Source organism: Podarcis pityusensis, assembly GCF_964106645.2.
Source record: "Podarcis pityusensis genome assembly, chromosome: 5".
NCBI lineage: Eukaryota > Metazoa > Chordata > Lepidosauria > Squamata > Lacertidae > Podarcis > Podarcis pityusensis.
In genome coordinates this window covers 15,513,685-15,541,486 of record NC_138032.1, presented here as the reverse complement: position 1 = coordinate 15,541,486, position 27,802 = coordinate 15,513,685, and the positions used below count along the sequence as shown (strand labels likewise).

Below are 27,802 nucleotides of genomic sequence, written 5' to 3'. Positions count from 1 at the left end.
TTTATTGAACATCATCTAGATTACCCTGCCCCGCCCCCAATGTAGCTCATTTTTTAAACAAAATTTGTCATTCATAATACCTGGAGTACCTATATTCTTTGAAAATAATGCTGTGTCTCAGTTAAGTCATGAGCCATAAGCCTTGCACTGCTGCACTGTCACAACTTCCTTCTTGCCCATGCTCCCCCACCCCACAGTCGGCTTCAATGAATTCATTTGCTTAGAAAAATGTTAATATAAATAATAAACATTCTAAAAACACTTACATTGGCATCATGTTGATTTATATGGTGTTTTATTTCCAAAGAACCATGCCTAGCATAGGAGCCTTACTTTCAAGCTATTGAACATTCCTTAGTAGCCTCTGAGTGTTTGAATTGTATGAAATCACTTCTACGGGCTGCTTTGTATTATCACAGTAAGTGTTGCTCATGACGGTCCCAATGCAGTTAAGAACCTATGGAACTCACTGAAAGCTCTGGAACAAGGGAGTCACCAGTAGTTTAAGTTCTGCTTTCAACGGGACCTGAAATTAGCTGCCGCTAGACTGGGATCCAGCACTTTCCCAGTTCAGTTTAATATAGTATTTATGGTTCAAAACCTTTTAAAATCAGTTCTCCAAGTAACTACATGTAATTGGTTGCAGTTTTGAAGCACACATTGTTTAACAAAACAACAACCCCAAGATGCCAAGGCTTAAGAAAAAATATGTTGGCATTTACAAGTTTTCTGCAACAGGAGTTATTGCCAGAGAGGCATTCTCATCGTGGTTATCAGGCTGTCCGTAACTTGGTGTCCAGTAATAGTGCCTCTTAAGGCCATGGGAGACTTCGGCAAAGTATGTGTTCCCATCCACTTCATACGGATCGACATCTGTTCCAGTTGGTTTCAGGCGACCGCTTTTAATTAACTCTGCAAATGCCTGAAACACACAGAGTAGATAGATATCTCTTGGTAAGAGATCCTTGTTCTTTTAAGGGGAAATGCAGCCGTGGGTGGCTGCAACACTGGGAGAGGGAGATCAAACCCTCCCTCCACCGACCACCACCCCAGCATTATTTTTCTAATCCAAATCCCTCTTCCTCTATTTTTTTTACAGGGTTAGAAGGATGTCAGCTATTTCATTTCATAAGAAGACAACAGATGTACCACACAGCAATCTTCATCAAATTTGTTCCCCCATATGTAGATATAGGAAAGAACTAGGTTTGTTTTCATTGACTCTGCAAGGGCCACCAGTCCTTTCCCAGATATGTTGTTGTTTGTCACTGCCAGCCTAGAGAGCAGAAGGATTTAAGCAAAAAAACCAAGGTCATAGAGTAGATGCAGACAGCCAAGCAATCATAAATTACACAAATCCATATATGTGAGTCACTCTATTCTTTTCTCCCAGCAGCTACCAGCCATGAAGTCTACACAGTTCCTCCCTTAACAGCCTCTGCTTCTTCCTGCCCACTAGCGAACCCAAGAGAGGAAGGGTGTCCTGTTCCTCGTGACTAGAAAACCCTCTGCTGCTGGTTTTTGAGATTTGAAGCAGTTGTTCTCTTCTGTTTTCAACTTTTCCTGATCTACCGTTATATCTGTTTACTGGGTTCACAGCAGGGATGAGGAAGAAGATTGATTCAGTTTACATCTCAAGGCAAACTTAAACACGCAAGCAGAAATCCTTGCACTGATGGGACTCGATAGTTGACTACTGCCCAAAATTTCTAAGACAGCCCCCCCCCCCATGCAGGCTCGATTGCACAAGTGACCCAAGAACTTAAGGTAAGTGTAACAGAAGTTGCTGTGGTGGGCCTTTTGGATTGGAAACCGCTTCCCCAGCTAGGCCCACGGGTCACTGTTGTGTTTACTGCAGACACATTTGGGTCTGAAGTATGGGCCATTTTGCTTCCGAAATTCTGTGCTGCCTTATCCAAATGCCTGCACTCACAGTAATGCATTACGGAAGTTAGGAGTTCTGTATACTAACGCTTGAAGAGTCCGATTATGTGTAGTAAGGGCCTCACTCAGATAGAAAGCACCATCGTCCTCTATCCTGTTAAAATTAAGGTCCAGGATTTCCAGGGTGGCGTTGTGTTTTAACAGCTTTCCCAAAAATTTAATACCATCCCGAGTAATTTTGTTGCTGAAAAGAGACAAGCATACACATTTGTTTTTGTTCAGAAACATCATTCAGAGGACAAAGTGGACTTTGTTCTGCAAAAACTTAGGTTGCTATAAGTGAGCTAGTCTTCATCGTGCCACAAAACTCTTGTTTCTTATAACTGTTAAGGGGCATTACTTTTTATTATATTTATCAGTCGCCTTGTAAAATAAATGCTGAAGTCATTGTACAAATAATGTGAATAAAAACATGACAATAAAAGCATACTAAAGCCACAATAAACTTAAGAGACAACTGGCATAAAAACCCAAATGCAAAATCTGCAAAATAAAATACTATGTATGTGTAGCACTGAGCAAGAACAGTCATCAACTATTTACAATAAAACCACCAACCACATTACAGGGACTTAAAACTAGATCTTAGGAGCTAGTGCAGTGGATATTGTAATTAAGAGCGTGTACTGGAGAGCTGCCAGTTCAGTCCTGTTACTGTCATGAATACATGAGGTGGCCTTAGACCAGGTGTGGAAAACCTTTGGCCCTCCAGATGTTGCTGAACTACAAGCTCCCATCATCCCTGGCCATTGGCCTCGCTTGCTAGGGCTGATGGAATTGTAATTTAGAGACATATGGAGAGCCAAAGGTTCCCCACCCCTGCATTAGGCAATCCATTATTCTCTCAGCCTCACCCTGCTCCCTCCATTCTGCAAAAAGGCCCGCTGCAATAAATACCAGAATAATGTATGTGAAGCACTTTGCATATTTAAACTGCATGATCTAAATCTTAAGCATTATTATTAAACATCGTACAGTCGTACCTAGGTTGACAAACGCCTTGCGGGTCGAATGTTTTGGCTCCCAAACACCACAAATCTGGAAGTGAGTGTTCTGGTTTGCGAATGTTCTTTGGAACCCGAACGTCTGACACGGCTTACACGGCTTCCAATTGGCTGCAGGAGCATCATGCAGCCAATCGGAAGCTGCGCCTTGGTTTCCGAATGTTTTGGAAGTCGAACAGACTTCCGGAACGGATTCCATTCAACTTCTGAGGTATGACTGTATATACAAGTACATTTGTTTGAAACAGTTAAAAATTGATCTTAGCTTATTTTGAGAAGTAGGTATCAAGTGCATCAGTTTTCATACACTGCATATCATTCTAATAGCTAAAATGCTATCTTTATAACTCAAGCTTCTCTTACCAGCTGAGATCAAGATATCGCAGGGTGCTGTTTTCATACAATGCATCACACAGTCGTTCCATGCCAAAGTTCTTCATTTCGTGTTTACACAAATGCAGTTCAACAAGAGTGCAGTTGACTTTCAACATGAGGGCTGTGTGGACCGTGGTCTCTTCCTAAAGTTCCGTATTATTGAATTACAACTTGAACACAAGATGTTCTAGAGCCAGTGGGGATGTGTACCCTGCTCACATTACAAAATACATCTGGTCACTTCTATGGGGATAAATGCAGATGTGATGCACATTATCATTTGCTTTACTCCACAGGACAGGTATGTTCCATCCACCAAATTCTATTGTGCGAACATGTAGCATGTAATGCTAAGCCAAACCATTGCTTAGCTTGAATGTGTGAAGATTCCCAGAGAGGAGCTTGTGGCAGCTGTGCCCCTTCCCCAGTCCTTGTGCTCCCACACTGTTCTGAGCTAAGCCATGGTTTGGCTTAGTGCGTCATCTGAACCAGGGCTCATGTATTCTGTTGCTCCAGATAAACCACGATAATAGAGCAAACCTTGATGATGGCCCGTGAGACAAACCATGAACCTGGGTTCAGAGGGCACACTTTGACAAACCATGGCTTAGTTCAAAGCAGAATAGCATCAGTAGGGCCAGAGAAGAAGCCAAGCAGCCGAAATCTCCTTTCCAGGAGCCTGCATGGTTGCACATCTCTGCTAAGCCAGTTTGGCATAGCATTACAGTATGTGCAAACCAGCTCTGTTTATAACTAGCTACCCACAGCATGAAGGTATTTGGAGGTGGAGTTGCCCTGTGTGTAAATTCAAATACACCTAACTCTAGGATCCTGCTTTATGCTGAACCAAGGCTAATTTAATTGAATGTGAAGGCATCCCCTTGCACTGCACCTGAGCATACAAAACAACTCTTGCTGAGATTAACAATAACATCTATATTAAGGAATGGGGAAAAGCAGAACTGGAGACTACTTACAGACAATAGGGTTTGAAAATTCTGCTGCCTAGTTTAACCTTTTGGAAATGTGCTTTCTGCCATTTACCTTACAGTAAGGGTCGACGGATGTCAGGCTAGTGGGATGTGTGTATATTTGTGTGTTTCTAGATCTCCAAGATCCACCCGCTAGAGCCAAGAGTTTGCACAGTGGGGCAGATATACACTTCAAACAGAAGGATAAAGGATGCCTCTGAGAATTTGTCTTTAATATCAACTGAGCTCTCAGCCATCTCACACAAAAATCTATTCCTTGTTCCCATCCCTGCCAAGTTTTCTTCATTTCAGCAGCCACAGAGAGAAAGAGAATTTTAGCTGTTATTGTTAAAACTGTTGAAAAGCTTTGTCAATGCTTATTCTTATTCCCTAGGCTTGTTTTTGATGCATCATTCCTGGCTCTTGGCTCCCCATTTCAAGGGAAACAATGCAAAATGTTGCTCACCTCTTCGCTGTAGAGTATTGGCCGATTTAGATTTATGGCTTTGATTGCACTATTGTAATTCAAAACTGTTGCTAATGCTATGAGACTCTGTGTGCGCTGGAAATAAAAGACAAAAGACACAATCCAGAGTAAGGCAGGTGCATTTAGCTCCCACTGAGTAAACCCTCCATCTACAAGCAAGATTACATTTTGTCCCCCCAAACTCACAATGATATGTTTGAAACAGGCTTACATTTCTGTGCATGTAGACGTGTCCTAAAATGGCAATTTTACTCACCAGATCTGTGTCTCCCAAATCTAACTTCTGTAAAGTATTGTTAACTTGCAACATTGCTGCAAAATACATTCCTCCCTTGTTGTCAATCTTGTTGCCAGTCATTCTTAGGTGAAGCAGTGTTTCATTCCTCTAGGTGTGAAAAGTCAATTATTTCCAATATAACCGTAATCTAAACTCACAGAAATAGGTTATCTCCTAGAATACTGTTTATTGCTATGAAAAAAATAACCTGCTACTGCTACAATCCTGTAACATGCTTAAGAATCATATCTGGGCAGCAGGGGCGGAGTGGGGGGGGAGTACTAGTGTTAAATAATCCCACAGCTGGGAGGGAGCCTGTGGTTTACCTAATTGATCCCCATTTTCTTAAACCAAGACAGCCTACACCCAAAGCACTGCTCTCAGTGGCAATTCTAAATAAATATGCTTCTGACTGCAGCTTTAAGCATTAAACAATTTACTGGTAGTTCTGCAAGCTGATTTATGAGTTCCAAAGTATTTTGCTTCAAAGGGGAAACTCGTGTAGTGTTCTTTCTTATCCAGCTGAACAATACTTACATGCAATGATTTAGCTATGAATTCTGCTCCCATGGTACCAATGTCATTAAACATCAGGTTCAGGTACAGCAGAGTATGATTATCCTAGAATACAAGGAAATTCACCTTGCTGTCAATGTGTGGGTTCCGCCAGACCCTTCCTTCCCATTCTACCCAAAGCCTTGTCATCTGAAAACTGCAAAGCCTGCCCTTCCCAAGTGGATGTACACTTCATTCCAAGGACACCAAACTCCAGGCAGGCACCGGGACCCCAGAAACCTCTCCGTGCTCTGAGTCTGAGATGCGCATAGCAATGCCGTACCAATGACATTAAGTCGCCCTGCATTTCTCTAAACTCTGTTAAGTTCTTTATAATACCTGAACGGTTTGTATTTCTCTCGCTTTTCTTATTTAAAATAAATTTTTAAAAAACGATTTACAACCCCCCCCCCCAAACGATGTCCTGGAAGGAATGCAGGAGAAAGTTACATGTATAAAGCTCACTTTTGGAAGAAGGTCACCTTAACAAATTGCAGCTACAAAATTCACAAATATCATTTAGCCCCGCCCCCCCGCAAGAAGTACCTGAAGGAAAGCTGCAATGTGTACTGCGCCAGCATCACTCAAAAGGTTATATCTCAGGTCAAGTCCTGAAAGAGCCGAGGAATACAGAAATAAGCAGGCTCCATGTTAAACTTAATGGATCACTTTTCGCCCAGTCCTTTTATCTTAGCCATCAAATTCTCTGCACCTTTTCATCTACTGTAATTGCATTTCCATACATGAGACTTAGGATAACTGTCAAAGGAAAGAATCCTGGGAACCGTAGTTTACCTTTCAAAGAGCTACAATTACCAGCACCTTTAATAAACTACACTTTCCGATATTCTTTTTTTTTGGGGGGGGGAATATGCTTTAAATGCATGGTGAGTACAAAAGTCGTCTTTTAAAGAAGCAGGTTTGTTGCACAGTACCTCCAAACCAACTGCAATTGCATGCGCTGAATTTGGCGTGATGTGACTGAATCCCACCCGAAAATAGTGACGGTCTGTAAGTGCCCTTAAAGTGGCTCTTGCTTCCTTTAGTTTTCTAACGTGAATATAAAACCTAACCTCTCTTTTGCTTCCACTTATGCAACCCTCATAGGTTGGACACTGTCACTGGAGGACAAAAAACAGAGCTTCATTATCGTGTGACCCTGAAATTCTGGATTGCCCCCCCCAAAACCTGATGCCAAAGTTTAGTGCTCGTTTAGTGCCATTTTGTGCCGCAAACCCTGCGTTTTGTGCCACCCACAAACGGAGCAATTGACACAGAAAATCGAGGTTACAAGTTAATGCCAAAAAAGTCCAACCTTCCTGCTTCAGTTGGGCTTGTCAACTGAAGGCAAAACCTTCTCCAGGGAAGAACACTCATTCGTGCGGCAGGTGGCTCTTCTCTCTTTGTCTATTCAGCATGAAATAATGCCTGCAGCTAATATAAGTAACTATGGGAAAGACTCAAAGGTGATTTAAGCCTCCCTTGGCAAAATGCCCCATGTCCTGTTTGCACAAGAGCTGGCTTTTGCTCCAGCCCTGGGTTTGTTCTGTAGAGAATTCATAGGAAGAAAACCAACTCTCAGTATCCAAGGCTCTGGATACCATGCAATGAGCTATTTCATAATGAAAGTTGCCGCTTAGGTCGTGCCTGCATCACGTTTCATTTCAGTATTAATTGCATCCAGTGCTATTTTCCTAGAAAAAGAGGCGGCAGAGCTCACCATTAGCACCTCTCTTCTTCTCTTAAAATGGTAATGGCGCCCACCTGAGAGGTGCTGGAACTGAGTTCCAGCAATTTCCGGCTGAAAAAAGCCCCGATTACACAATAGGTAATACTCTTTTTTTCCTTTTTTGGGCAGGGGGTAAGGAACCATTTCTCACCTGAGCGCCACATGTGCTTCTGGGAAATTTTCCAGGGGCTGCATGCCCAGAAGCAACAGTGGGAGGAGCAAGGAATATAAATGTTCAACGGTAACATTTATGCTCATTGCTCCACCCACATGCTCCACACGCTTGCATGGCCTACTCTACCCTCCACCCAGGGAAGCATGAGGCATTATCAGAATTCAAGGGCATATTCCAGCCAGGCAAAATCAGTCAAGGAGGATGCAAAGCAAGGCCAGTAAGTGGTGTGGCTTGGAAGATCCCTTAGCGCTAAAAAGAGAGGTTTGGAAAGTGGCCCTCAGAAGGTGCTGAAAAAGGTTCCCTATCCCGGTGAAAGACTTCTGGGTGAAGATTTGTAATGAACTGAAAAAAATGTTGAAATATACATTTATTAAGAAACCAGAGGCCTTTCTTCTTGGAATAACACGTTTGGAATTGCCCAAGAAAGATGTTCAATTATTTTTGTATGCCACAACTGCAGCAAGAATTTTTTTAGCTAAGAATTGGAAAACACAAGAAGTTCCAACAGTGGAAGAATGGCAGATGAAAATGATGAACTTTTCGGAGCTAGCCGTCCTCACTGGAAGAGTCCGCGACCAGAAGGAGGAGGAGTACCAGGAGGAATGGATGAAATTTAAAGACTATTTAGTAAAATATGTTAAGATAACTTAATTGGAAAAGCTTGTAATTATCAGATAGGCTTAGGCTTTAAATATGTAATGTTAGGAATTAATAGGTTTAAAGCTAAAATAGAAAGAAAGAAAGATGTTAAGTGATTGAGTTAATTTTATGAGAAAATTGGTTTTGGAAAACTGTTAAAATGATATACACTGAAATTCAACTAGGGGGATTCGAGGAAGTCACTTAACAATGTCACTAAGATTGGTTCAAATACAGCTGAGATTTATGTTTGTCTGTTTGTTTGTTTAAAATTTTTTTGGAAAATCAATAAAAAAAATTGAGGGGAAAAAAGAAAAAGGTTCCCTATCCCTGGCTTAGAGAAAGCGGGGTATGTGAGTCTGAAAGGCAATTTCTATAGTGGATCTTGTGCACAAAAACTGCTCTGTGGATCAGGTTGCAAATCCAAAATAAAGATTCTTGATGGTTCTGTTTGCTCAGTCCTCCACCCTGGGCTAAGTGCAGGCACGGGTGTGATAAGGAATGTTTTCAGTGCTCACCCACAGAACAGAATAAGCAACAGAGAAAAAATGCCTACATTAGTAGTTTAAGGTAGTTAGTAGCTTACCCCCTGGAAGGCTGAATATTTCTCAATATGCACATATGAAAAGACAAAGGAAGTGGGCAGAGAATGGAACTAAAACTATCAATTGGTCTGCTTTTCAAAGGCTTAAATAAAAACAAGACATACCTGTAAGAAACATATTATTTGTAAAAATCGTAGCCAGGATTTGAAAATCGTCATCTGTCACCTTCTGCACAGGTATCAAGCGGTTATTTCCAGCAATTTTTATAGTGATTTTCTTTTTCAACCTGTTACGAGGTAAATGGGAAAGTTGGTTGTTGTTGTGGTTTGGTTTCTCTTAGTGCTTCAAAAATTACCATATTTTTCGCTCTATAGGACGCACTTTTCCCCTCCAAAAATGAAGGGGAAATGTGTGTGCGTCCTATGGAGCGAATGCAGGCTTTCGCTGAAGCCTGGAGAGCAAGAAGCTATCCGCAAGCCTTTGGAGCGCGGCGGGAGTTCCCACCGGGCTCTGAAGGCTTGCGGATAGCAGCCTGCAGCCTGAAGCCCGGGGAGCGCAGTGCCAACTCCCACTGCACTCCCCGGGCTTCAGGCAGCTATCCGCAAACCTTCGGAGTGCTCCCCCAGCCCGCAAGCTCTGGGAGCGGCGGCAAGGCTGCGCAACCTTGCCTCCGCTTCTGGACCTGTTCTGGGGGCTGGGGTCGGGGGAAGCTCGGGCTTCCCCCGCCCCAGCCCCGCGGCTAAAAACGAAGCAGTGCGCAGCCTCTCCTGGCTGGAGAGGTTGTGCGTGGCTAAAGAGGAAGTTAAGACAGCCAGCGGGATGGATCCCACTGGCTGTCTTGGCTTCTATGCTCTTTGGGGCTGGAGGGGGAAATAATTTTTTTTTCTTTATTCCCCCCCCCTAAAAACTAGGTGCACCCTATGGTCCGGTGCGCCCTATGGAGCGAAAAATACGGTACTTCTGGACTCATAGAAGCTCCTCTTCAATAAAACTTTTAGTAGACAGTGATTGATTTATATAATGACAATGTGGATTTGCATATTCTATAATGTATCTATATGGTTTTTTTGTTTTGCTTGGTTGGTTAGTAGTAAGTCGCTTTGGGTTGCCTTGGGCAAGATAAAGCAACCAATAAATTAAACAACAACAACTTACTGATTGCAGAAGCCAGCTTAATTGCTGCAGAATTTGGTTTTATCTCAGCATATAATGTTTGCATTTTGAAGGACAGCATATAAAAGCCCAACTTAACAGTTCAAAATCGTACTGGTTTAGTCTCCACAACGTAACTATTCGCTTACGTTTCTTCGTCCTGCTTCACTTCTTGGAGAATGCGGACTATGAAGGGGTTCTCAGGGTGTTTTAGTTCTTCACACGCTAGAGAATATTGTTGGTCAAGGCTTATGTATTTTGGCATAGTATCTACCTGAGGGGGATAAAAACAATTGACTACACATCATGTATGAAGAGAATAATAACAATGCATGCAGCAGCAGGAGAAAATGTCTGCCAGCCTCAGAGCCTCATTTCCTTCTGCACAAGTTTCCAAAGGTCACATATGGCAGCAAAAGTACAGTGGTGCCTCGCAAGACGAAATTAATTCGTTCCGCAAGTTTTTTCTTCTTGCGAGTTTTTCGTCTTGCGAAGCACGGTTTCCCATAGGAATGCATTGAAAATCAATTAATGCGTTCCTAGGGAAACCACTTGCCAGGCTGGCGGTGCGGAGAAGGGCTTTTCTCCCCACCGCAAGCCTTCAGGACAGGTACGGGAACAGAGGGGAAGGCGCGCAGCGCTTTCCCTCTGTTCCCGGGGCTTGCGTGGGAGGAGGGTTTTTCCTCCCCACCGCCAACATTCAGAACAGCATTCTGAATGTTGGCGGTGGGAAGGAAAACCCTCCTCCCACCCCAAGTCTTCAGGAAAGCCATCCGAAGCTGGGCGGCGGGAGAAGGTGTCCCCGCCCCCCCGCCCGGCATCGGAGCTTCGTTCCGATGCCGGGCGGCGGGAGGAGGCGTCCCCCCCCCGCCCGGCATCGGAGCTTCGTTCCGATGCCGGGCGGCGGGAGGAGGCGTTCCCCCCCCCGCCCGGCATCGGAGCTTCGTTCCGATACCGGGCGGCGGGAGGAGGCGTTCCCCCCCCCGCCCGGCATCGGAGCTTCGTTCCGATGCCGGGCAGCGGGAGGAGGCGTTCCCCCCCCGCCCGGCATCGGAGATTCGTTCCGATGCCGGGCGGCGGGAGGAGGCGTTCCCCCCCCCGCCCGGCATCGGAGATTCGTTCCGATGCCGGGCGGCGGGAGGAGGCGTTCCCCCCCCCGCCCGGCATCGGAGATTCGTTCCGATGCCGGGCGGCGGGAGGAGGCGTTCCCCCCCCCGCCCGGCATCGGAGATTCGTTCCGAAGCCGGGCGGCGGGAGGAGGTCCGAGGACAGTGGGGAAGACGCGCTGCGCTTCCCCGCTGTCCCGGAGATTTCCCTATGGGCTGTCGTCTTGCGAAGCAAGCCCATAGGGAAATTCGTTTTGCGAAGCGCCTCCAAAACGGAAAACCCTTTCGTCTAGCGGGTTTTCCGTCTTGCGAGGCGTTCGTCTTGCGGGGTACCACTGTAGGTGGAACAATGAATGTACATTTTACCTTTGTACAGTAGGCTAATTTTTACACATGCTCACACATCCCTCTCTGTTCTATATCCAGGGGAGCAAGAGGTATTATCACAGTTCAAGGCTACATTCCAGCCAGGCAAAAGGAGGCTGGTGAGCGGCAGAGAGAAAGACAAATTAGGAGGCGCTTTCAGAGAGAGAGAGAGAAGAGAGAGAGAGAGAGAGAGAGAGAGAGAGAGAGAGAATGCAGTGGCCCTGCCCATGCCAACATGCGGCCTCCAACAGAGAATGCAGTTTCCCTCCCTTCCCTAAGACGTAACAACAAGGGAGTTGCTTTTCTATGTAGCCCAATTAGTGCCATCTCTCCCATACAAATTGGGCATTAAAGTCCTGGCAGCAGAGTTATTTTGTGTGCCCGCCCACTGCTTCACCCAGGGGCATAATCACCCCAGAGGAAGTAAGCATGGGGTAGCCAAGATGGTGCCATCCATACCTTGTGGGTCCCAGTCAGCCTGGTCAATAACCAGGGATGATGGGAGTTGTAGTCACCAACACCTGGGGGGCACCGTGTTGGGTAACCCTGAAGCTGACCAGGCAAATGCTGCTTCCAGTTACCAATCCTTCTTCACATAGGAGCCAAGGTCCCTTCCTCCCCCCTCAATAAAATATTTTAAGGGGCTGCCCCCCATCAAAGTTGATGGGTATTGCCATTCAAACAGCGTGTGTCTACTGTGTCATGGGATCAATTAAGTGGGGTGGGGCTTACTTGTCCCCCCCCCCCATATGTTTTTCAAGTTGGCACTCCTGCTTCTTCATCCATCAAAACAAAACGCTAACAGACCAATTCTAAACACAATTGTTTGGAAGCACATAAGCTGGTTCCAGTGGAATTTTTTTCTAAGTAGTTTTGTTCAGGGTTACACCTAGAGCATGGAAGGAGGAGGAGCAGGAGGAACACTACTGGGGGGATCATATGGTCCCAGTTAATCCCTTTGAGCTGAGTAGTACTTGCTTCTAAATTGGCAGGCAAAAGGCTCAGGCTGCCTGCCTGCCCTGGGCTCAATTGGAGTATATACCCTGTTGACAAAGGGTTTTTCCAGACAAATGTTCATTGTGGTACAGGTGCTGCTCATGCACACAAGTTTTCTCCCAGCATCCACACAATAACGTCTTCAGCATCAGGATACCAGCTTGTATCCTTCCCCATTCAATCAGGATTTGCCCTATCTGTACACAGAAGCAGTGGGAATACCCTTTCCCCATGCACCCTTCGTTTAAATGTCAGGGAGGGAGGGAGGACCAGGTCACTTTCTGTCAGCTGATGCCACCCACAGGATGACAGACACGCCCATCATCTCCTCTCCTTAATCCCCACCCAAAACCTGAAAATAAATTTACAGCAGCTCCCAACTAAAAATATTGCCCTCCGTTCTAATACAGTACTTCACTGGAATTCCGCGTGGCAACGATTTTCAGATTAATCCCACAGGAGCCAATCCTTTGCACAGTTGCTTGTGAGCAAACCCCACTAAAAGCAGTACTTCTGAGTAAGCGCGCGCAGATTTTGCACACCGACACTGCTTGAAGGAAAATAATCCCTTTTTGTAAATCCAATTCCGCTTTGTCGATCGTAGGGCAAAAAGTGAGGGCACCGCTGCCTAGAGCCTTGCACCCATCGCGCCTTTGGGGATCCGTGAAACCCCAGGACTAAGACCGCAACCCTCTCCAATTGCGCCACTTACCTCCTGCTGCTGTTGCCACCGAGACGTTTTTTATTTATTTTTTATTTTCTTATTTTTTGCAGAGCGCGCGCGCCAAGACAACCAACTCCGCCCCGATCGCGGTTGCTATAGTGACTGGGCACGCGCTTCTTTTTTCGCCTGCGTCCCGGGGGATTCCTGAATGCGCCTGCGCCCCTACAGTTTCAGCGTACAAGATCCCGGGTAAGAAGGGACCTCGCGCCACCCGCCTTTCCCTACAAAGGCAACTAGTAAGAGGGCCTGGCGACCGCCTGATTTCGGGCTCCGTTGGAACTCAGTAAAGCACCACAGCGCGCCTACACCCCGGGTCTCCTTTGCAAAGCATGCAAAGTATTAGCAAAATAATGAGAAAGCGGCATAGCTCAGTGGGTAGAGCATCTGCTTTGCATGCAGAGGATCCCAGGTTCAATCCCGGGCATCTCCAGGTAGGGCTTGGAAATGTTCGTTGTATGCAACATGGTAGATCTGCTGCCAGCCAAGGCAAGCAATACTGGGGCAGATCTACCATTTGTTTCATTACAAGGCAGCTTCTTATGTTCATTGACCCGAGACGTCTTACCTTCATAATGCATTTCCTTTGGCGAAGATTGGTGGCATCTGAGCACATGGAAAGCAAAGCGAAATGGTGTCCCTGAACATGTACAAGGGCACCTTTCCTTTATTAGTGAGTTAGTACAGCTAGTGCCCCTCCTGTCAACCTAGCAGTTCGAAAGCACGTCATAGTGCAAGTAGATCAATAGGTACCACTCTGGCAGGAAGGTAAATGGCGTTTCCGTGTGCTGCTCTGGTTCGCCACAAGCGGCTTAGTCATGCTGGCCACATGACCCGGAAGCTGTATGCCGGCTCCCTTGGCCAATAAAGTGAGATGAGCGCCGCAATCCCAGAGTCGGCCACAACTGGACCTAATGGACAGGGGTCCCTTTACCTTTACCTTACAGCTAGTGCCCACGCAGATGAGGTTAGCAAGAAGTGCTCATGTGAGGTTGAGAGAGAGGATGACCTCCAAACTACTCATGCTATAAAACGCCTAAAGGGCTGGGGCCATGCCCTTAAGACTTTCAAGGGCAGGGGTGACTAGCCTTTTTCTCGCTGTGTACCCTATTCCCTCCGGGGTTGGGGGGGCACGTAGCAGGGGGTGGGGTAGGATGAGATGGAAAAGTGGGCAAAGCAGCAAATGTGATTTTTACCCAGTAGGCTAGTTTCTTCAAGCTTGCATGCCCTTCTCTATCCCCTAAATAAATATTCCAAGCAGTCAAATATACTTGATTGTGCAAAGCAGGGCAGGTGAGCGGTGTGGCTCGGGAGGAAGTGTAGAATGGGTAGAACCCCAAGGACCAGATAGCAAGGCTGAAAGGGCTGGATTTTGAGCCCCAGCACCTGGGACTGGAACCCTGTTGCCCTCCAGATGCTGTTGAACATTCTTTGTTGGCACCCGTCTGTCTCTGGAAACCATGGGAGGGAAGTCGAACTGCAGGAGAATCACAGCGCCTGAAGTGACCTGTGTGGAGTGCAAGCCTGGGCAGTGTGTATGGAGGCCCTGGGTTGCCTAGCCCTAGACAACAAGACCCTGCTGCCAGCCTGGCTGATGTGGTCCAAAGGAAATCAAAGGAATACATTTGGCACCAGTATGGCTACAGCTCTCCTTATCCCTCTGACCATTGGCCATGCCAGCTGGGGCTGAGGGAAGTTGAAGTACAGCAACCTCTGTCTACCCTACATTCTTCAGAAGGTTCTGTGAACTATTCCCACAGAGCACATTGAGTTCATGCGCTGGGGCTAAGCATCACTTGCAAGGGAATATCAGTAACGACAGACGAGGTGCCCATCATGAAGTTTGTCCACAGTTACTTATTTTCAAATTGAGGAACCATAGAGATCCTGGGTTGTGCAGTGGGCTAGTATGTCTGGCTCTTAACCAGAAGGTTGGCGGTTTGAGCCCACCCTGGGATGGCTGTGGGCAGGAATTCTGCATTGCAGGAGGCTGGACCAGGTGACTCTTGGGACCCCTTCCAACACACAATTCTATGATTCTATGATAAACATTCAAAGAAGTCAGTCCTCTGGAAAAGTTTGAAACCCACTGTTGCAGACTATTGCCCTGTTTTAGATGGGGGTCTGCTGTGCAAAGACAACCGAGGATGGTTACAGGCTGTGCTTTCAAGTCCAAAGCTGAATACTGCACCCCCTTGTAAGTTATGCCAATTTAACACGTTTGTCCATATTTCTTTATTTGGCACTATTAATGATGCTTCTGTTTGTTGGGAAGCAGCAGTGAAATGATGTGCAAGCCACTGCAGCCACTTATTCTTGGCCACTGAATAATTTTTCCTCTTTCCCTTGCCCTAGCTTGTAGCTGTTAATATAAAATTCCAGGCAAATCTAGACAAAACAGCAGGAGATGCTTGCAAGATAGTATGAATCTGAAGACATACTATGAAGCTGGTAAACAACAAAACTTTGGACACAGGATGTATCTTCCTGATTGGGGACTCTTCCTCTGCAAAGCTATGAAAGCCAGCCACCAGGGCACAGATTCCTACCGTACATTTAAAGCACACCCAACACACATTTAAAGCACACAACTTCCCTCAAAGATTCCTGGGGGTTCTGGTTTGTTAAGTGTGCTGGGGCTTAAAGCTGTGTGAGCAGAAAGGTACAGTTCACAGGATTCTTTGGGGGAAGCCATGTATTTAAAATGTGAATTGGATATGCTTTAAATGTATGGAGTGGATCTGCTACAGATCCGTTTGTGCCTCCAACATGGACCTGTCTTGGCATTAAACGGTATGCTAATTAATTATTTGTGTTCAGTAGTATAATTAGGTTTGGGTAAACAGAGGAACCTGCCCTTGAGACAACCTGGACAAGAGGTATAAAATAGCCAACAAAAGTCGCTCATCTCACTTTATTGGCCGAGGGAGCTGGCATGCAGCTTCCGGGTCATGTGGCCAGCATGACTAAGCCGCTTCTGGTGAACCAGAGCAGCGCACGGAAATGCTGTTTACCTTCCCGCCGGAGCGGTACCTCTTTATTTACTTGCACTTTGACGTGCTTTTGAACTGCTAGGTTGGCAGGAGCAGGGACTGAGCAACAGGAGCTCACCCCGCCGCGGGGATTCGAACCGCCGACCGATCGGCAAGTCCTAGGCTCGGTGGTTTAACCCACAGCGCCACCCGCATCCCATGTAATACATTGGCAGCTGTTAAAAGATCACATTAAATCATGTAAAACTTTCTTTCATGTTTTAATAACTGGACCTGTTTTCAAGGTGCTAGATGCAAGGCTGCTTGGAGGCTTTGTACAAGCAAGGAATTCAGGCAAAAACAACAACAAGATTACGCCTTCTCATTATGGAGGGTTATTCTCCCATTCCTCCCAGGAAATGAATGTGGTACATATACCTCAAAACCAACCTGTGAAGTAGATTAGGCTAGGAGAACACAACTTTACATAATGCCACAGTGAGTTTCAGGATCTAGACAATGTCTCCGTGGGCCAAGGCCCTACCCACTGCACCATACTGCCAGTCATTATGCCGCCGCCAGGATGCAATTTGGTTGCTATATATTAAATTTTCTCCGACCCTACAGCTCCCCACCCCGCCCCTGTTTTTACTGTTACCTGGGAGGTTGAGGCCAACTCCAAGAGGAAGCTGTCCATGGTGGTGGTGGTGGTATTATTATGATATCTGAGGTAAATGTGAGCTCATCAGCCTCTCCTCCTCACAGCTCTCCTTTCCTCTCATATCGGAGCCTGCCTATTGAAGATCAGACACAGCCATCCGTCCCAAGTACTTTTATGACATCAGAGGTACGTGAATGAATCACATTCACTCTGTTTGAATTTTGACAGTTGGGTCAGAATTCAGGAAGAAACTCTGCCGTTAGGGGAAACTGGGGTGGAATACAACCTCTGGATGCTACTGCCAGCGATTCCCAGCATCGCATCCATATCAGACATTTAAAACACATGGCTTCCCCCCCAAAAAAAGAATCCTGGGAACTATAGTTTAACCCTCACAGAGCTACAGTTCCCAGCACCCTTAACAAACTACAGTTCCCAATCAAAAAAGGGTGGCATTCAACTTAAGTTTTACTCAGAGAAGGCCTATTAACATTAATGGATCCCAGTCAGGGTCATTAATTTCAGTGGGGTCTACTCCGAGCAAAATTTATTTGAAGATCATTCCAAGTTTGCAATCAGCCATGCTCCCTCCTCCTCCTCCTTGCCATTGCTTGCTGTTTTATACAGTAAAGGTAAAGGTACCCCTGACCGTTAGGTCCAGTTGCGGATGACTCTGGGGTTGCAGCACTCATCTTGCTCTATAGGCCGAGGGAGCCAGCATTTGTCCACAGACAGCTTCTGGGTCATGTGGCCAGCATGACTAAGCCACTTCTGGTGAACCAGAGCAGCACACAGAAACGCCGTTTACCTTCCCGCCGGAGAGGTACCTATTTATCTACTTGCACTTTGACATGCTTTCGAACTGCTAGGTTGGCAGGAGCTGGGACCGAACAATGGGAGCTCACCCCATCACGGGGATTCGAACTGCCAACCTTCTGATCGGCAAGCCCTAGGCTCTGTGGTTTAGACCACAGTGCCCCCTGCGTCCCTATGTTTATACAGTAGGGTGGCTCAAAAGTAGGTATACTGCTTCAGAAGCCACTTTCTTTTTTCTTGATTCAAGTTCTCATCATTCACAATATCAGTAAAGAAAAAATATTTATTTATTTGTTCGTTTGTTTGGATATACTTTATAATTTATCCTCTTCTGCTAGTCACAATGTGGAACAAACCTACTAAATATTACTGTTGGCCTTCCTTTGTTAGTTAATGGTTCAGAATGGTTGGCTGACATTTCCTCAGTGATAGTGAGCGAATGGTTAGGAGATATTTGGAGATTAGCTGAAAGTTGAGGCATTGTGGGGTATATACATCTCTCCTTTTGGGATCTGTGATGTTTCCCCAATGTTACTGGATTATTGCTGTCTGGAGGGGAACTCTTGCACTATTATGCAACAAAAGCAAGACAAAACACACACATTTGTGGTATGAAATGTTTACAGAATTTCAGCAGGAAGCTATAGGACCTGCACTGACCGGAAATAAAGCAGAATATATCCACCCTGAAACTCTTGTAGGGACAGACGATATTGAAAGTAGGATTGCATATAACTACCTCAATGGCTTCATGACCACAAATTATCATGAGTGCACTATAAACAGGACACCTGGAGGGGCATCCAATGTTACAAAAATGCTCCCTTCTCAAGGAAACAAAAACTCAGGGAGTTTGGAACTTTTCACTGCTTGGCAAAGTAGGGAGCATGTAATAATATAACCCAAAAATCTTGATTTGGTTAAGTTCACATGATTAGATTCTTTTGCTTCAGCTCAAGAGTAGGTTAAGTGCCAAAAATTCCTCCTACATTTCTTGCACAACCATTTCCCCACAACAACACTAGTTCAAGCACAACATCCCCAAAATTGGGGAAGAGATTCAAATCCTACCTGAATCTTCCTGGATTCAGCGCCATATCCTAAACATCATTTACACTGCCCCTTACTAAAGAAATAGTTGGGATTTATGAATGAAAACAACATATGTTGTTTATTCTTCATAAACTGTGGTTTAAAGGAATGTCTCCAATATCATTCCACTTTTTTTTTTTTTGCAGCCAAAACTAGGTTTACAATGATTGCTACCTCCAAGAGTTTTGTTACCGCTGAAATAGTGTCCCAACTGTCTGAAAAATGGGCCACCATTCCGGAAGAGGATGACGCGGAAGAGACACAAGAAGAGGTTAATGTTGATGTTGGTGCTGATGTTGGTGTTGAAGAGGTAATAGAGGAAAGGTTGGCAGATGAAGAACCCAAAGAGGAGGTGGTTGTGCCAGTGCAGATCACAGACCGCATCTTTTTTCTTGATTTGGCCAACAAAAAACTGGAAACCATCCCATGGCAGGTTTTTGAACTGGAAGACTTGGAGGAATTGCATCTGGAGAGAAATATAATCAATAGTATCCCAGAAAGTATAAATCGGCTTAGAAATGTGAAAGTCCTTTATTTGAATAAGAACAACATACAAGACCTATGTGAGGAACTTGGAGAACTGAAAAGTCTTCAGAGCTTGGATTTAAGCAGTAATCCACTCCCTCTCAGTTCACTGAATATCATTAGTAAATTGAGGGCACTTTGCCAGCTTAGATTATATGATGTCAACCTGGATGAATTTCCAGTGGAAATCTGCAAACACCTCCATCATCTAGAATTGCTGGGACTCTCTAGTAACAATCTGAATTGCCTTCCCAAGGAAATTGTCAATTTGACCAAACTGAAAGAGATTTATCTAAAGAAGAACAAATTTGAAAATTTCCCACCAGAAATTTTTCAACTCTCTAATTTAGAAATAGTAGATCTAGAAGAAAATAGTCTGAGCCTCATTCCAGAAGAGATTTCCTCCCTGCAAAAATTATCCCAGTTCTTTGTTGCAGTTAACAGCCTAGCATCTTTACCCGATACAATGAGTAAATGCCCAAACCTATCTGTGCTTGATTTGTCCAGTAACCTCCTGCGCAAACTTCCACGATCTTTTAAGGAACTGACAGAGATGAAGGAATTTTCAATGTCTCGGAATAGCCTGGCAACTTTCCCGCGCCAGATTCGCCGCTGGAGGTCGCTCATTGTGGTTTACTTGAAAAATTGTGCCCTGGAAGCTCTGCATCCTTCTTTTGCCAAGCTAACCAGCTTAATAATACTAGATCTAAGTGAAAATCTCCTAGAGGTGTTTCCAATAGAGATTTGTTCATTGGAAAATCTGGAAGTGTTGTTACTTGATGACAACTTACTATGTGAGGTAATTGAAATTCAGTTAAAACCTTATTTTAAAAAGCAGGGGCACCAGGGCAAAACTACACATGTTGGCAGCAGATAAATGTCCAGATGTCACTCACTGGGATGGGTGGAGCCATTATGCTAGCATCCCTGGAGCAGTGTTGCAGAGTGATACAAGCAAAAAGAAGAAGAAAAAGCCTTAGACCAAGGAGTTTATAATTTAAAAATTGTAAACTGCTTTTAGAAATCTCTCTTTAATGTTTGCATGCCTGTTTATTTCCGGATTACCTGAATCCAGGTAATCCACTTCCTGAACTTCTGTCAGTCTTGGCTTCTCTAAGCAGGCAATTAGACTCTGAGATACCCTATTATTACAGCACCATCTATGTGGGAGGGGCTCCTCACAGAGATTCGGGTGAGCCCTTCCCAACCTTCATCTTCACAGAGTTAAGGATTTGCAGGCTTTTTCCGGCACCGTGGGCGATTTCCGGCACCGTGCTGTGCTGCGCCGGTTTAGTGCAGTGTGCGGGGACTCGCTGAGCAGGCGGCTCGGTTCAGTGGCGTCTCGTGGTCTTGTTAAACGACCCCTGTGGACTGATTGTGGCCCATGGGCCTTAGGTTGCCGACCCCTGGACTTGACAGTTGGTAGTGTGTGTGCACCACAGGTACCAACTCCCTGAAGGGGCTGGGCACCCACAAATTTCTGTGCAAGGGCCATGCATGCTCATGGTACCCATGCCCCCAGGCACCCACAATGGCGGGGCCAAGCTGGCACTCCTTGTGTGCATGCATGTGTATAAGTTCAGGGGGAGCCAATAATGGGGAAAAAGGGAGACAGCTGGCTAGCTGGAATTCTGTACAGGAGCAGTCCATTTTGTAACATTTTGTTGCATGTCCCACTTCAGCATACTAATAGTGATCTAAGTTCCCCCATTGCTGGTCCCGCTATCAGCAGCCATTCTTATTTATATATTTATCGCTTTATGATTAGTGGTGTACATAAAAATAAATCATGCAGATAATAAAACAATAAGAATTAGGGAAATGTGGGGAAACTCAAGGTTTGCCCAATTGCAATCAGATGTCTTGTGGTGGTGGAGAAGCCATCTGGGGAGACACTCATCCCGCAAAACTAGCCCAGTGGGCATGGAATATACTGACAGTTGGGGGGGGGTAGTTTTGCAGGTGGAATCCCAAACAGCAGAACTCCCACTTCTTGTCCTAAAAGGAGTTTGGGGTTTTGTCACAAGAAGATTTGCACCCAGCTTTCTGTACCCTGCTATGGGAGGATAATAATGCTCATTTCTTTGACTTGTAGTGGAGTGTTGCAGTTTGAGAAATCTATATATTTATATGTTTCAATAAATTGTGTGTGAAGCTATCTCCAGCAGTGCTCAGGCTTTGTAAGCTGAAATGCCTCAGTCTGACCGGCAACAAGTTCACCTTGTTCCCGGAAGAAATATTTGCAATTGGATCGCTGGAGAAACTGTACATGGGGCAAGACCAGGGAACCAAGCTTACAGTAATACCAGAAGGCATCAGTAAGTTAGAGGTAAGAAAATGAGCAAGGTTTGGATCTCAAAAGTAGCCTTCCCTTGTCGCCCAAAGAAACCTATATGTATGTGAATACACAGACAACATATAACGTAAAACCTTTTCGGACCAGTGGGCGCATTTGAGATTTCAAGAATGCGCTGTGGGAGTGAGTCATAAAATGGTTGCCATGGGATGTGTGATATAACAGAAAAGGGCTGCCGTGGGGGTGTGGCGTAATGCAAAATTGATTAATGGCACTTCCATAGTGTTATGCATTCAGTGGTCTGTGTTTGCCTGAGCTTGAGTCTGGACTAAGGATTCTGAACTCCTATGTTCTGGTTCAATACATGATATCCAGTCACAGAACATTTCAGGATTTGGGCCTCTGCCATTGGCCCTTAAACTCTGAGTTATGATTTGCAGCTTGGAAGTTTAGACAGCCAATCATGTTGGAAGTAGGAGTTCCACCTACCCCATGTCAGGTTTCTGATCCAGATCAGCACACAGTCCTACTCTATCTGCAATTTACTTTTTAAAAAGCATTTTGTTCAATTGTTATTGGTGGTATTATGTCTAGATTGGCCCAGAGATGTTAGAAACGGGATATAAAGCATTCCTCCAGGACAGGAGCAGCCAAAGCCTATTTGCTGCCTGAGGCGAAGAACAAAGTGGCACATTCTCCACAAAAACTGACTAGACTGGTAGTTGAGTCTTACTTCAGCACTGATGATGGAGCAGAGTCCCCCAGTTCACCCCAGGGCAGCAAGTTAGCTTAGGAGCTGCAGGGTAGAACACATGACATGCCTTTGCAACCACTTTCTGCCCCTCAGAATTTGCTGCCTGAGGCAGCCGCCTCACTTTGTCTGGCTGAAGCCAGAAAGATTAGAAAGACTTCTATGCCATGCAGAAACCTGCAATCTGGTACACACATATCTCACAAATAGGGCCGGCCTGGGACGCTTCGCCATTTGATGCAGCTCACCACTGCCACACCCTGGCTGCCTCCTCCATGGCAGAGGAGCTGAGGGTGGGGCAAACCTGAGGCAGAGGCAGCAGAGGAGCCCCTGAGTCGGCAGGGGCACCCATGGTAGCAGAAGAGGTAGGGTGTGCCCATGGCGGAGGCACGGCAGCAGCGAGCCAGGCAGTCCTCACGCTGGCCCTGCCCACAACACTGCCTATTTGCAAGGTCTTTAAAAATTGAGGCATTGGTACAGCTAGCTGTCAAAATATGGGATGCAAATTTTTGCCGCATAATAGAGGCCAGCACTGCAGAACTTACCAAGTCAAGCCAAAAGCATATTCCTACATTGCAGGCGGTTGGCCTAGATGATTCTCAGGGTCCCTTCTAACTCTATGATTCTATGAAAACATAAGTAGGGGGCTGGGCTGTTGGATTTGAGAGGATTTGTCCAATAGCCGATTTGGATCTATGCTTGAAGAACACAAACTGCATTTTCTAGTAGAGATGCTCTGTATACACTAGAATGCATATTTGAAATTCACAGTAATGCTTTAACTACAGTGCCCAGAATTCTTTGAGGGAAAGAAAGTGCTTTGAATGTTCTTTAAAGGTATAGTGTATGCACTTTCATGGTTGCAAGTTTAAATTGTTAGAATAATGGCAAACTGATGTTTATTGTGGTTAATGGTATTTAAAATCATCACAATAAGTAATAAACTGGCGAGGACCAAAAATTTTAAGCAGTGGGGCCAGCACCTTAAAAGGAACATTTGCTTATTTTTTGATCCTGTTGTGCTTTTGGTGAGACTCTTCAGGAATATCAGAATTTGCTTTATACTGAATCAGACCCATTGGTCCATCTACTAGTTCAGTATTGTCTACAGTGACCACCAGAGGTTTTCCAGGGTTTCAGGCAGGGAAAATAGTTAACCATACCTGGAGTTGCTGGCAATGGATTCTGGAGCCTTTGCATGCAAAGCAGATTCTCTACCACTGAGCTACAGCCCCTTCCCCTGAAAAAATAATGGAGAAGAAAAAAGATTGGAGATGCCTTCTCCGTCTAACAGAGTGGTAGGTTATATTCCATAAATTGTAAGTTACCTTACAGAGAACACAGGTGAGTCTCTACACAAATATATATTCAAAATGCAAATTATGTGTATTTTCCTCCCCCAGAACCTGAAAGAATTGTACCTTGAGAACAACGATTTGGAGTATCTTCCCCCAAGCATAGGCTCGCTGCATAAGTTGGAAGTACTTGACCTTCACAACAACTATCTCATAGAGCTACCTGATCACATATGCGAACTACAAGGTAAAAGGATAGATAAAAGCAGGCTCTGCACGAAGGCAGAATTCACAGCCATAGCTTCCTTTGCCAAGGGTACCTCTTGTCAACCCCTTATAATGTCTTTCAAGTCCCAATTTCCTCCAAAGCTAAATTTAAAATACATTCTTGCTTTGCATAATTTAGGCTGCAATTCATACTCCTGATTTGACTTGCTGCGGGTGGAGAGTGAGGTTTCAGTGGGGCAGAGACCTCCCTCCGCCAGCCCAAAACAGCTCAGTTGGGGTCACCCCTCCAGTGCACAACTCCCTGTTCCACCTGCCAAAAGTGTGGGCAAGAAGAAGTACCCTTCATAGGATTCCCACTGGTGGTAGGCCTACAGAAGGCCTCAAAAAGGGGTGTTCCAGGGGAGAACTCCACAGCTGTCACTTGACATCAAACCCAATCTGATTCTGATAGCTCCATCAGCTCCAGGCTGGCATAAAACAAGGTTTTGCCTCCCATCAAACACCTTCTCTCCTAGCTGGCCTGTGTCTGGGTGGTGAATAGGCTGCCCTGTCACACACACCCCTTTGCCTGGGGCTAGGATTCCTCTGCTGGACTACTTGTGTAGGACCTATACAGACCACTGAAGCTCCTTGACCACTGGGGTTTTGTTCACCCCTTGCTCCCCTCACCTCTGCATCCTGAAATCCCTCCAGGCATTGCACACACACTTGCTAGCCAGTCTTCTGTACCGTAACGAGAAAGGTCCATTCCCATGTGGATGGAACACGACCCGTCCAAATGTTGTGTACATGCAGGAAGGGATCTCTGTAGGTCTTTATTGAGCATTCCTTCCGATTTGCTTGGACTGTTTTTATACGTCTTCCAGTTAATCATACATTCATCTCACACTATTCAGCGCATTTCCCTGTCACTAGCCTAATTGTAAAAAAAGGGGATTTGTTGTGCTAGGATTACGTAACACTTTTAAGTGGGTTTGTTGTGCTAGGATGGCACTGCACTTTGTAAAAAGTGGGTTTGTTGTGCCAGGATGACTGAGCACTTTAATCACTTTTAACTGTGCAAACCTCGATTTCCCGGGATGCACCTGAATCCCTCCCACAAAATACTGACAGTTCGGAGGTGCCCAGAGGGAACAAAGACCAGAGTGCTTTCCCCCAAGGCAGGATGCAGTCTATATGAAGGCCAAACTCAGTGACTCCCAGCATCTTTTTCTTCTACAAAAAGCAGGTTCAGTCCAGACTAGGATCACAGCAGAATTGGGTTAACCATTTATTGTTGAATTTTTCTGCTGGAAATCAGTGCCCCCCCCACCTACTATTTGCCACAACTGGGAATAGGATGGTGGGCCTTACACACACAATTGTGTTTGCATTTTTCCAATCAGGACAAATGACAGCTTTAGGTCAGGAGTTGATTATTAACAAGAAAATTGTTGGGGGGAAAGGATTAACCCCTCCCCCCCCCACGTTAACTCTCCCAAACTTGGTTGGCAGGCCCTGAACCTGCTTTTTGTAAAATCAAAAGTAATTGGAAGATACAAGCCATAGGAAGCACAGGTCACCATCTTATACCATCAGACCACTGATCCATCTAACTCAGTATTGTCTGCACTGACTGGCAGTGGTTCTCCTGGATTTTCAGACAAGGGTTTTTTCCCATCCAATCTGGAGATGCAGAGGATTGAACCGGGGACCTTCTGAGTTCAAAGCAGATGCTCTACCACTTAGCTTTGGCCCTTTTGTAGTTTGATCCTGAGCCAACTGTTTCTCTCAGCCATGCTGACCGTGTCTCATTTAGTGCGTGGTGTTCATGGGCTACCATGCTCCTGTTTCTGCCCCTCTTCACAGCAGGGATTGTCCTCCTATGCAATCTTTGGCACTCCAGATGTTGCTGTAGAACCACCATCATCCCTAAGCATTGGCTTTGTTGGTTAGAGCTGATGGGAGTTGAAGTCCAGCAACACCTGGAGGGAACACAGCTTCCCTAGCTGTCCTCTAAGCTACTTGGTACATAAGGAATCTAGAGTCCTTACTTCAATTGAGCCTATTTTTATTGTCAACCAAAGAAAAAAAGAAAAATTTTGGTAGGTTGGCACTTGTAATATTAATATTAATAATACCCAAACATTTAGCTTACAAATAAACATGAAATAGATGTTGCTTATGCATCATATTCACCTTTATCATTCTCTTGTGTTTAGAGTTGCAAAAGCTATTTCTTCATTCCAATCAGTTATTTCAAGTCCCGGAGAATCTGGATAAGCTAGAGAAACTGCAGGTTCTGACACTTGAAGGAAACCCTCTGATGTTCCCAGCGGTGGAAATCTTTAGCCAAGGGTTGCAAGTCACCATGCAGTACTTGCGAGATGAAAGATACGAAAAGGCCTTGACCATAACGGTACAGAGAACCCACACAAAAAGCCACATGGGTCTGCAGCACGTTGTAGTGACAATTCAGTGGAACTGTGGGTGGGCCGCAGGATTTTAAATAGTGGAAGCAAAGTAGCAGATACCCCCACCGGAAAATATTCTGATTAGGGTGCATTATCTCCCGGTACATTGGTATGACTTGGTATTAGAGAACAGAGAAAAGAACAAGGGGGAAAGGAGCAGGTCTGGTCAGGTAGGAGAGTATTTTCCTCCTGACTTTGAGAAGAAGCTGGTGGGATAAGGTAGACAGGCATTAGCAGAACCTTTGAGAGCTCCAAGTGAACATGGCAGCTTTTGCTAATCTGGTGTTTTGGACAACCTGATGGGAGTTCTAGCCCAAAGCATGGAGGGCACGAGGCTGGCAAACACCGCCTACTGGCTCCTACAAACTCTAGGACCACTTTTAAAGAGGCAGCCCCCTGGCATATAAGCCAGCATACCTCCTCCTCTTGGTTAATTCCCTCAAGGCTCTGCTGATGGCCCAACATAGTGATGTGTAGGGTCCATGATGTTGAGGAGGACTGTTCTTTGGAGAGGACAGGCACAGAGGTTACTGACTCTGGAGAGCTCCTAATTCAGGAGTCCTAATGGGGTACTGTATGAGGGAGTAGCAGAAGGGGGAGTGGTGCCAGAAGAATTCCTGCAAGAGATTTTTTGTCCACATGACTGAGCCTTGGGAGGAAAGCGGGAACACAGCATCCATTTTATGTGCCAACATTTGAAATCTGAAAAACAAATAGCTAGGAATGGACAGCGAAGCCTAGGTCTGTCCCATTTCAGTTTCATTATTTAATCGTAGGTCTGTTCAGCATGAACTTCTCCCTTGTTCTCTTAGAGCGGCCATGGTGCCCACCTGAGAGGTGCCTGAGCTGAGCTCTGGTGAGCTCCAGCTGAAAAAAAGCCCTGGGTCTCTTCCATCCCATATTGTGCATTTTAAAAAAGAATGTATGAAAAGTTCAGTTTAAATTGTATGCCTTATTGTATGTCTTTCCCCTAAAATAGATATTTTTTCAATGCATGTCTCCATAACATGCATTTTGGCAGTAAAATACCTATTTCTGTGTGCCCTTTTTTCGCACACCAAAACTGCATTGTAAAATCCAGAGAAGCAGAGTTGTGCTCCAATCTGGTAGCAAGTTTGCAGCCATCAAATTGGTCTGTCTGCTGTAAGAACAAAATGAGCTAATTCTTCTCCCATCCCTACAAACAGCTGCTTTTTCTTTTTCTTTTCATTTTAATGCTTATATGGTTGTTTCTCCCTCCCCTCAAAGGTCCAGGCTTGGTGGCGTGGCTTGATGGTGCGCAGAGGGATTGGAGCCTTTGGCGAGATCCTGAAAATGATCAGGAGAGGCAAGAAAGAGAAGAAAGAGAAGAAGAAGGAGAAAGACAAAAAGGGAAAAGACAAAGGAAAAGGAAAAGACAAGGGCAAGGAAAAGGACAAAGGCAAGGGCAAGAAGAAATAACTGCATTCTGTGATACCTCAAAGGGCCAGGGGAATAAATTCAAGCAAGAAAAGAAAAGGACTCATAGAAAGTCATTTTCTCAGATCAAGATAGTATTTTCTACTGCTCAAGTCACAAACTCCTCTTAGTGGGGAGAAATGGTCCAGCATGGCAAGTCTTGCATCCTGTGTGGTGAAAAATTACTCACAAGGTGGGGCTGAGTAGGATTTTCACTGAGATCAGGGCTTCAGT

General features: G+C 45.3%; 2 protein-coding genes across 5 annotated transcripts; one reads left to right on the top strand and one right to left on the bottom strand.

Moving 5' to 3' along the window:
- Positions 1-278: 278 nt before the first annotated feature.
- LRRC34 (leucine rich repeat containing 34) lies at positions 279-23,340 on the bottom strand. 4 transcript variants are annotated; one of them, XM_081008168.1, is made up of 11 exons: positions 23,319-23,340; positions 10,003-10,127; positions 8,866-8,987; positions 6,160-6,224; positions 5,596-5,679; positions 5,038-5,166; positions 4,761-4,856; positions 3,312-3,466; positions 1,973-2,128; positions 1,150-1,276; positions 279-922 (listed from the first exon to the last, which is right to left on the bottom strand). In XM_081008168.1, exons 2-11 carry the CDS (start codon positions 10,116-10,118, stop codon positions 719-721), a joined length of 1,254 nt encoding a protein of 417 aa, XP_080864294.1. In that variant the 5' UTR covers positions 10,119-10,127; positions 23,319-23,340; the 3' UTR covers positions 279-718. The 4 variants fall into 4 exon arrangements, with proteins under 4 accessions (XP_080864294.1, XP_080864291.1, XP_080864292.1 ...); XM_081008165.1 differs by lacking the exon at positions 23,319-23,340 and adding an exon at positions 16,673-16,811; XM_081008166.1 differs by lacking the exon at positions 23,319-23,340 and adding an exon at positions 13,034-13,132.
- Positions 16,761-27,571, top strand: LRRIQ4 (leucine rich repeats and IQ motif containing 4; the record flags this gene model as incomplete). The annotated part of the gene is made up of 6 exons (XM_081008000.1): positions 16,761-16,861; positions 18,730-19,907; positions 21,264-21,437; positions 23,559-23,697; positions 25,880-26,076; positions 27,380-27,571. The coding sequence occupies exons 2-6, from the start codon at positions 18,747-18,749 to the stop codon at positions 27,569-27,571; spliced, it is 1,863 nt and encodes a 620-aa protein (XP_080864126.1). The 5' UTR covers positions 16,761-16,861; positions 18,730-18,746.
- Between the last annotated feature and the right edge of the window lie 231 nt (positions 27,572-27,802).

Bases quoted from the DNA above. Each gene is read 5' to 3' on its own strand.
- LRRC34 (XM_081008165.1), bottom strand. From the start codon at position 16,711: ATGGACAGCTTCCTCTTGGAGTTGGCCTCAACCTCCCAG. The intron at 5,680-6,159 runs GTACTTCTTGCG...CTTGTATTCTAG, and splicing joins ACATTGCAGCTTTCCTTCAG to GATAATCATACTCTGCTGTA. The intron at 2,129-3,311 runs GTAAGAGAAGCT...GTCTCTTTTCAG, and splicing joins CGATATCTTGATCTCAGCTG to CAACAAAATTACTCGGGATG.